The sequence below is a fragment of the Lepisosteus oculatus genome, chromosome 24 (genome assembly GCF_040954835.1).
Source record: "Lepisosteus oculatus isolate fLepOcu1 chromosome 24, fLepOcu1.hap2, whole genome shotgun sequence".
NCBI lineage: Eukaryota > Metazoa > Chordata > Actinopteri > Semionotiformes > Lepisosteidae > Lepisosteus > Lepisosteus oculatus.
The window spans coordinates 15,033,294-15,042,816 of NC_090719.1; the positions used below are offsets into that span (position 1 = coordinate 15,033,294).

General features: G+C 47.9%; 1 protein-coding gene across 1 annotated transcript in view; it reads right to left on the reverse strand.

Annotated features, from left to right (window-relative positions):
* Positions 1-5,220, reverse strand: part of LOC102694251 (ral guanine nucleotide dissociation stimulator) — a 60,819-nt gene extending 55,599 nt beyond the window's left edge. The window contains exon 1 of the mRNA XM_015367213.2: positions 5,119-5,220. Coding sequence (XP_015222699.2) covers positions 5,119-5,139 — 21 coding nt within the window. The 5' untranslated portion in view covers positions 5,140-5,220. The remainder of the gene's footprint in view (positions 1-5,118) is intronic.
* Positions 5,221-9,523: the final 4,303 nt, after the last annotated feature.

Sequence of the window (9,523 nt, forward strand, 5' to 3'; positions counted from 1 at the left end):
AACTTTCATCCTGATGTTTGTTAGAGTTTGGGCCTCAGTCGCCTGACTGTGATGCCTGTTTCAGACACCCTGCGTGTTTTCTAGCAGTGCAGATCGCCTCGCACGAATCAATGCTAAATGTCTTTCGCCCACTCTCCTGGCAAGTCCTTCACTCTGGCTGTGTGCGGGCTCTGGTTTTCCTATCATCTGCAAATGTAGCTCGGTCGCCGGATGTACAGATGTACAGGTTCACCTGGCTGAGGAGAATGAATAACACACTCTCTGTGGTGAACGTGTTAGTCGTGTACAGTTCTGGGATTCGCTCGCACCCAAGTCTCCCTTATTGCTAACAGCAGACAGCAGTTCACGTTTTTCCCGGCTGCCGGCGCCGCCTGCTGTCGGTTTGGGTAATCGCCGTTGGTTTTTTTCTACCTTTTTTTTCCAGTCTACCGAACAGCTTAATTAGAAGCGTATTGCTCTCACACATCACGCTGTCGGATGCATTTCGCTGGCTCTCAGCAAGCAAACGAATAAATGAGGGCAAATGTTACCGGTTGAGGCGCAAAACGAAAATGTATTACGCACTTGCTGAAATTCAATTAAAAAAACAGCTTGGTTGGAGAAAATGTCCAATATCTTACTTAGAAACAGGGAAATGTCCGGCAGTGTTCTGCTGTACACTATGTGACGCAGATAGCAAATGAATGTTTTGTTCAAATCCTTGAAAGGAAATCTCGATTTTTTTCTTTCTGACAAGCATCTCCGCCTTCCATCGTGAACTCTTAATACAATCCCCAGCGTGACGCACAACCTCAAAGACCGCTTTGACATGCGTTAATATATGACCACCGCGTGGTCCTCAGTGAAGCTTTTCAGCTTTCCATCTCGACAGACGAATTCCTTGTAAAACGGACCAGATTTCACAGAGAAGAGAGTTTCCTCAAGACGCCCTAGAACTAATGAGAACTAATATCTGTGTTTAAGTGTAAAAAGAAAACGCTTCCTAGAAATGCCTATTAGCCTTTGCATGATGTAACCAAGGTGCCTTGTGCTTGCAGAGAACTCTGATGTCTCAGCTGGGTTGAGACCGACCCCCACCGACACAAACCCACCAGCCTGCCTGCCACACCTCCGGCCTTATCTCGAATACTGTCTTCACTGTCCCAGCAAGCGGGAATGAGTCTTGGTGCCAGGGGGCTGTCACAGACAGCACAGACAGGTGAAGAGGATCATTCTCGTCTGAGCCTGGAGCAAAGGGGGCCGAGAGGAGGTGTGATTGAAATGTGGCACACACTGGCCCGTGGCACTGGGATACCTGGACTGGCCTACTGCCAGCACCCAGGCTGGACCCTGCGGGTGAGCCACGCAGCTCACAGGAAGCCCAGCGGTGCTGTACAGCCCTGCAGAGTGAGCTCGGGGAGCTGTGTTGAGTTGGCCTTTGGCTTTTTTGAGAGCAGGGCCTAGCGCAATTTCCCAACCCACTGATCCCCCGGTGCTTTTCGGGATCTTAACTCCCATCCGTTATTTTCACACTGTGCTATTAGAAGGGTACGTAAAGTGCACCACCGCCTGTTTTCTGAAGAGTGCAAAAAGGCTTTGGCTCAATTTGATTTTCTAATAAGGAGCTGGCTGGCCAGCAGCCTGTCTCGGTGTGGTGTGGTGTCTGTAAAGAGGGCAGTCAAGACGATTCCCATCAAGAAGGCTTCGAAAGCACTACTGTTCAATGGGAGGAGGACACTACATGGTCTTATTTTGCCCAAGACTAATGATTTACCCTGAGTGTGAAAGTGCCTTCAGCACTGAATCAGTAACAGCTCTAAAATGCCTGAACAACACACAAGGAGAGGTGAAGCTTAACTACAGTACGTATAATCAAACAGGACAATTCTGCTCAGCACATACCCTTACACCAATTTTATGAAGCAGGACATCAGCCAGAGAGGCCCATCTCTTAACAATTCATTTGCAGTGACAGCTGCCAGCACATCTCTCCACGGAAAACCAGTTTCACGTGGTCCTGTAGGAGCAGCTATTTCTTGCACACTGCAGTGATCACACATGCTGATGCCTGTCCTAACCTATACATGTCAAACAGCAGCTGACTGCTTCCACTTTCTAAAATTAAATTACAGGACAGCTTTTCATTCAGAGGATACACACGAGTTCCTAACTGTATGCGAGACACACACAGCAGGCTGGCATCAGCACCAGGGACGAGTCTTACAGCTAATGAGGAGAAGAGGAGAACAGGTTATTCTACTGATGAGCCAGCACTACACAGCCCTGCAGAGTGACCTCAACAGTACAACATCATTAACAGTAATTCCTGACACTTACACAGCGCTTGTCTCGACACTCAACTCAAAGCACAAAACTCACAGGTAATGGGGTCTCCCCTCCACCATTCAAAACACATGACAAAATGAAAGGAGGGTTGAGATCTAGCACATCTTAAAACAATTTCAGAGTGAAGCATTTAAGGTTAATGATCACTGATGTAGGTTCCAGATCACTTATATCTGCACCTTTCAAGCAATCAAGGAAACTTTCCTTTTTCATATCAAGTGGGTCACCTCACCTCCAAGATTACAGTCAGTGTGTCACCCTACAATCTCAGCACAACCAAGAACCCCTCTCTGTGAGTCCAGACAATTTCTCACTGCAACGACTGACAGCCAGGCTGGTCATTTGTACCAGCTCGCTCTGTGCAGAACAGTGTCGTTTATTTTCTGGTACATGTGCCTCTTTTTCTTCATAGTACATGATACTGATACATGATTATCAATATAATAGTACTGATTCCAGTTCTAATAATCCCCATCCTCAGTGTTGCTTGGGAAACGGGGAGTTTGTGGGGTCTGTTGAGGGGAAAATAATATAATCGACATAAAGAAAAATAAAATTCACAGACTCTGCATGACATGCCAGGAAAAGAAAGAATAAAACTGCTCTTTAAAAACAAAACTGGGAAAACAAACTCCAACACACTGAAATAAGGTAGCTGTTGTTTTGAGCATTTAATTTGTTGCACAGTTTGGTCTAACTATACCTGCCTGACCTGAATATGTGCGAATCTAATTAACATTAATCCTAATGCCTGTCACACAACCTCTATAGCATAACTCCATGCAATCTGTTTAATGCATGAGCCCTCACGTACAGACACTCCACACAAACATGCACTGGCTTTTATGTTAGAAATGAATACTCCAAAAGAGTGTTTTTATTAGATTTAGAAAATACACCGATGACTTTCTTTCATTTTAATCCTGCTTGGGGTGGGACATCAAACTTCACAAAACAGTTTTATTTTGGAGCAGTGTGGTTTATAGTAGGGTGGCACAGTGGGCTTCATATCCAGCAAACTGATCATGGCTCCAACTCTGTTGTGCTAATGTGGGTGAAATTCCGGCCACGGCGTCTAAGTGGCTCGCTTGCACACAGCTGTGCCAGTACTGTACACTTCCTGCATGTAGACAACTGGGCTAGTTTAGGATAAGCACCACAGATCCCTTCATCTGTGCAGCAGTATTAGTCATGAGGCAGTGCTCTGGGAGTGAGGCCATTACTGGATCCATTTTCTCCACAATACGGAGCGGATCTCTTGCACACAGACAAGCACATTCACTTCCTGTGGCTGCTCGCCTGCCAGAAAAAGCAAATCCATGCATGGATGCTACAGAGGACCGGATGATCTACATGCAGTATGCACAGTATATCAGATCGCACTCTTAGATCTTAGATCGTACTGAATGATGATGAATAGTTCTGTGTTTAGGCTAGATCTGCACCTATTAGATGTTCTCTATTGTGGAACACACCCTGAAAGCTGCCGATCCTCTTTTCTGTATTACGAGAGCGCCACAGAGAAGCTTGAATACTCTCGACCCCACGTCTCCTCAGCACTACGGGTAAACACAAGAGCGTACAGCGCCCTCTGCTGGCCGCCGGCCCTTATGGGAATAGCTAATTCAGCCACAGCTGTACTCGGTGAATCGCGTGTGAGTCGAGACGGAAGGAATGAAGCAGAGGAAATTCTTCAACACCCCCGTTTCGAAATATTCAAGGCTGTTCGGTTCCCTCGGGGGGAGAGCCCAGCGTCATTCAGAATAACCCCCTCCTCCCTCGATCTACTCACACACACACACAAAAAATGAAATTCAGGTCAAAGAGTGGACACCTCTTTCAGCGGGTCAGTATTATTAGGTACCTTTAGCGCATGTGCATGAGTCAATTTTAGGTCACAAGACTAGGAAAAAAGATGTCCAGTTATGAATACTCTACCTCGAAAATGGCATAAAATGCTCCCTCCCCGAAGTGTTCAAAACAGCTAGAACAATGTCGGCTTACAAGTGGGTTGTGATGACAAAGCGCAGGAAGAGTACTTGTTTTGTAAAATCCTAGTGCATAGCAATTTCTCTTCTCTTCAAATTTCATGTGACCCATACAGATGTCAAAGCAGAGAATTAAAAGCTGCAGCTGCCGTCTGGTGGGCGCGCACTCCAGCCTGTCTGTAGAGAAAGAGGCAGGAAAGAGCAGGCTGGGCACAGCTCTTTTTACAGGGGGGGCGAAGAGGCTCGTTGGAAGAGCGGCGTTTGAACTCAGTGGGTTTCAGCCTGACCCTCCTGCCCCGTGTGTATCAGGTGCAGGCGAGCCGAGCGCGTTTGGCGCTGCCCATCGCCGGGGTGAATCACCGGGGCCTCTTTACACACATAATGCACCCCCGCACCCAACAAAACTGCACAACGGCTTTGCTTGTCGATTTCCGTGCCCCAGTAACTGCCCCCCTGCCATGACAGCTGTGCAGGGGAGACGGGCCCGTGCCAGGCTCGTGTCGCTTCTCTATAGTCTCGCATTTCTCCCTCAGCTGTCAGTTGTTATGCTAATTCACCCCTGGTCCTCCGGAGGGGGTATGCATGCCTTCCCACTTACTGATCGCGTTCAGACACTTACACGGTTGTCACCTTCGGTAACTGGCCGTGTCTTGCATGCCTGTGCAAAACGTGCACCCTCAAGAGCCAAAATAAGCTTTAATTAAAAAAACAAAAAGAGATGATTCGCGTTTCCAAAGCAAAAGCCGAAAACGAAACGAAACAACAACAAAATGAAACATTATAATAAAGAAAGTATCCGGGGTACCTGAGTATCCAGCATCATCATTATCTCGGGTTCATAGTCCCTTTCCTTGTGCTTGACGGCTGGTGGCGCGGTGTTACAATCCTCCTTCTTCCCACATCCTGAACGAAGTATCTGACCGCCACGGGAGAGGCCCCCAGCTGCGTGTTATCAACCCCTCCTCGGTTAAAAGTCAGCCTTTCGCCGAGTACCATAAAAAAAAAAACCCGACAAACGGCGGCTCTCCTGAAAACGTGGCAGCGAGTTTTTTTTAAAGCGACGCGACACGACCGAGCCGCTCGGAACCGGAGACGAGTCGGATCACAGCTGTCGACAGGGAGACCAGCTCGGTTCTCTGAAATACCAGCTTTCTGTCGACGTGCGACGGACAATCCCCCAGCTAATAAAAAATATAGTAAAAGCGGGAATAAACCATCTAAAAATTCCAAGATATGGAAAGCTAAAGGAATGTATTCGGGTTTTTTTTTTTTAAAGAAAAAAGCCGAAGCTTTTCCAGATATGGCACTGAATAACGCAGCATACAAACGCGTGTTGTTACTGTATCGTGAGCTCTTCACCTCAGACAGTCCGGGACAACAGTAAGACCGCCCCACGGCCAGTCCCTGAGGCTGCCGGGCTACCGGGCAACTTTGCAGGAGGCGCGGCGCCGATCCGGCAGGTCGGGAGTGCCGCGGACTGGACTGGACACTGGACTGGACACGGGACTGGAAACCGCCGGAGCGCCGGCACTGCGGTCGGAGCCGCAAGACGGACGAACCGGGCGAGCGCCTTCGCTGAAATGACCTGTGCGTGAAAGCCTGATTACAGCCCGAGTTTGCAAGAAGATGCCCCCTCCATACAGCAGCGCATCGTGACCAGACAGCTCCCTTAAAGTCTGACGAGAGGATTCTTCAATGGCACTTGCAGTTCATGGCCATTAATCCACCGGGATCTACACACAAAAAAAACAACGGCTGTGTGTTTTAGGCACAGCCCGCACTGAAAACCCGTCTTCTGGGTCACCTTTCCTCGCTAATTTACGCGGGCATGTGTCCACCGCTGCCTGACAGAGCACGGCAGTCTCTCACACAGCGTAGAAAATACAGAAAGCTGTCATAACTAGACGTTGCTGGGCTCCGTGCAATATCCGACGTTTCCACACTAAAAATGATGCATGAGCCCCGTATAGAAAAAAACAACCCAGTGTTTTCCTCATCACTGAAATATTTCCCAGGCTCCAGCTGCAACATGGACGGTTTTTTTTTTCTTTGCGTTTTTCAGTCAACTACAGTTTTAGTCCGAGCGTCTTCCCTTCCAGCGGAGGAAAACCAGTTCTCGGATCCTGGCTGGTGTTCAACCTCTCACAAACACACACACACACAACATAACAAGCCGAGATTAAAATAGGGTCCGCCCAGCGTTGACAAAGATGATTAAAAACAGCTTCATCCATTACTGGAAACAAAAAACAGGAACAGAAATGTAAAAAAAAAAAATCAAAATCCACCCAGGTCCAGGCTGGATCCCTGATCGCCTTAACGGGGAGGTTCGGCGGGGCCGCGCCTGGGAAGGGGGGGGCGAGCGGGAGCGCGCAGCGCCGGGAGCGCGGAGCGCGCGGCTGCGAGGGATGCAGCCCAGCCTCCTCGCGCCCTGCCGTCTCCCGGGACTCCCATCCATCCGCTCGCTCTCTCCTCCGCCTGCCGGTTCCCAAGGAGACGGGAGCCGGGTGAGCCAGCAGGGCCCTGCGCTGCTCCCCACGACGTTTGCCGTGTTTATAAACGGTGCAGATTTACACGAGTTACGGCGTGGCGCGCCAGACGCTACACATCCAGCCCGCCGGCGGATAAAACGCGTCTTTTCCCCGCCGTAAACCCGAGAAATGTTATTAATCGCCACCGCTGACGTTCTCCTTTCATACATAATGAATGGGAAAGTGCAGGCCCGTTCTTTGCTTTAGTACTGAGGTGGGGGCAGTAATATCCAGTCTTGTTTTGAAGATCAAATATATTAATTGTCGCTCTCCGGGCTAGCATAATGCATACGCACCACAGCACATTTCACATTGTAGTTTTAATATTAATATTGCAAGACATGGCGCTAGACACAGGGTATGCTGTGTGAAAGATGTGTGCCACGTCTCCGATACCGTCTTTCGTTTTTCATTAAAACCCACAAATGTGTTCTTGTGAGTGGGACTGTACAGGAGCCTGCGCGTCTCCGGTCTGTGCACAATCTGCTGCCATGACACACTTTTCCAGTAACAGGCTGCCCGGAGGCTGAGGAAGTAGGTCTGTAGGTCTGGCCTGCTGCATAATGGATGAGCAGACACCTGAATTACTGCGGGCAGCGGTATGCCTTTCTCCTTGGGAAGCGATAGCGGTGTAGGTCACAGGGTCCGCCCTGACGAGGCTGTAGGGAGCACAGCCTGGTCTGTGTGTCATATCAGCCACACCAGGCTTGTAACAGCTCACCATTCCCCTGAATTTCGTGCTAGAAAGCAATAAGGAGGCAAGCAGGATGTGAGTATATTTGCTTTAAAGTGTAGAAATTAATCCATCTGATGACGATTTTTAGAAATTATATAACACGCCATTAAATCCCTCTTTCAAAACCATCAGGTTCAGTTTTGGTCACCGTGTTACAAAGATATTGCTGCTCTGGAATCTGTCCGGAGAAGGGGGCGGACCACACATCTTCAGGATTAATTTAGTTGTCCAACACTGACAGAATCAAGGAACCAAATCTCTCTTGTTTTTGTCTTGAGCGAAAACGACTATGAAAGTTGCCAATTCAAGGATTCTGAATCCTCAAAGGCACTGACAAAGTCAACCCGATGGAGCTCTTCAGAATCAATCTCTTTAATCTGCTGCCCATCCTCCACTCATCCAATATTCTTCCTGTCTCCTTGCACTTCCCAGCCTTAATCCTTGACAGTCTGCTTTCTGGAAATAATAATAAAATTCCTTACACTTACAAAAGTGCTTTTCTCCACTCAAAGTGCTTTACAGGTAATGGGGACTCCCCTCCACCAGCAATGTGAAGCCCAGTACTGACCCAGCCTAACCTTGCTTAACCTCTGACTTCAGGCTAGAGGTCAGCTACAAGATAACAGCACGCATAAACTAATAAGGCAGTGACTACTGAAAATAGACAACATTACAGAAAGCCAGAAAAGGGCAGACACAGAAAAGATAAGGAAATCAAGAAACAGCTCCTGGATTTCAACCAAAAACATAAGTTGTAGAATATCAGGAGATCTGAATTTTAGGAAAAGTGGTATATTTTCAGAAGTCACCTACTTTGAAACCTTATTGTAAAACGAGGTCCCATTTTTGCATCTGCAGACACAGATGTACACTGAGCAAAGCCAGGCTCTCCAGAGGCAGGGGAGATTAGAGGTCTCAACTGCAAGCCCCTTCCAGGCCTTCTTCATCTCCCAGCCTTCGGGATGGTACGAGGCATCAGGTGGCTGCGTTGGCGTTCTCTGAACTGGAACAGTCTTCACATTTGTAGAAATTCCTTGCATTTAAAGGTGCAGAACACATTTTGTCTATTTCCAAGTAGGCTGTGTTGAACTGAAAATAAATGGGCTGGCTTTCAAAGACGGCAGTTCTACACACATTCAAATATATAGTATACCTTTTTTTTAAAATAACACATTCCTTCGCCATGTCTTCTAACCAAGAACTCTCTAGAGAAAGTGTACTGTTGGATCTCATCCTGTAGAGGATGTAAGGCTAAATTTGTGTTTTGTATTGAATCAATTTAATAGGAAGCTATAGTTACAAATAAAAATAAATAACCCTACATAAACTATATTCTCAGGGGGGGGGGCATGCTTCTTTAGACTAAGTACCTCGTGTTTATAACAAGGTTAACGTGCTTCCAGGATTTTCATCCCACCACTTGACTAACTAGGATTTTTCATGTCAAAAGTATATTTACGTTTTGTTCAATAAAAAGATTGCCCCCGACCCTCCAAGGCAGGGTTTGTTAAAAACAAAATACCCGCCACGTCCCACTGAGACTCTGCAGTGGGGGAGTTCATGCAGGCAGGAAAGAAGTACCGTACATCCAATAAAAATAAAAATAAAAATAAAAAAAAGAACTGCGGCTCTGCTGCTTCTCCCTGGGCCTCCGGTGAGGAGCACCGAGCGGAGGAGCGGTTGCTATGGAGACTGTCGGCTCAAGGACTCTCGGCTCTGACCAGGCTGCTGTTGCTTTAACACACCGCGGGGCACCGGGCGGGGGGGACCGCAGCAACAACAGGAGAAGACAGGGAAACAGTCAAAGAGGAGTGGTCTGGGCTAGAGGCACACAGACAGAGAAGCAGTGGGAGAATGACAGGGGTAAGAGAGGAGCATGTACTGTAGAAAGGGGCAGGAGGGAGACTCGTCACGGAGAAGGACCAGATGAAAGGAAAGCGGAG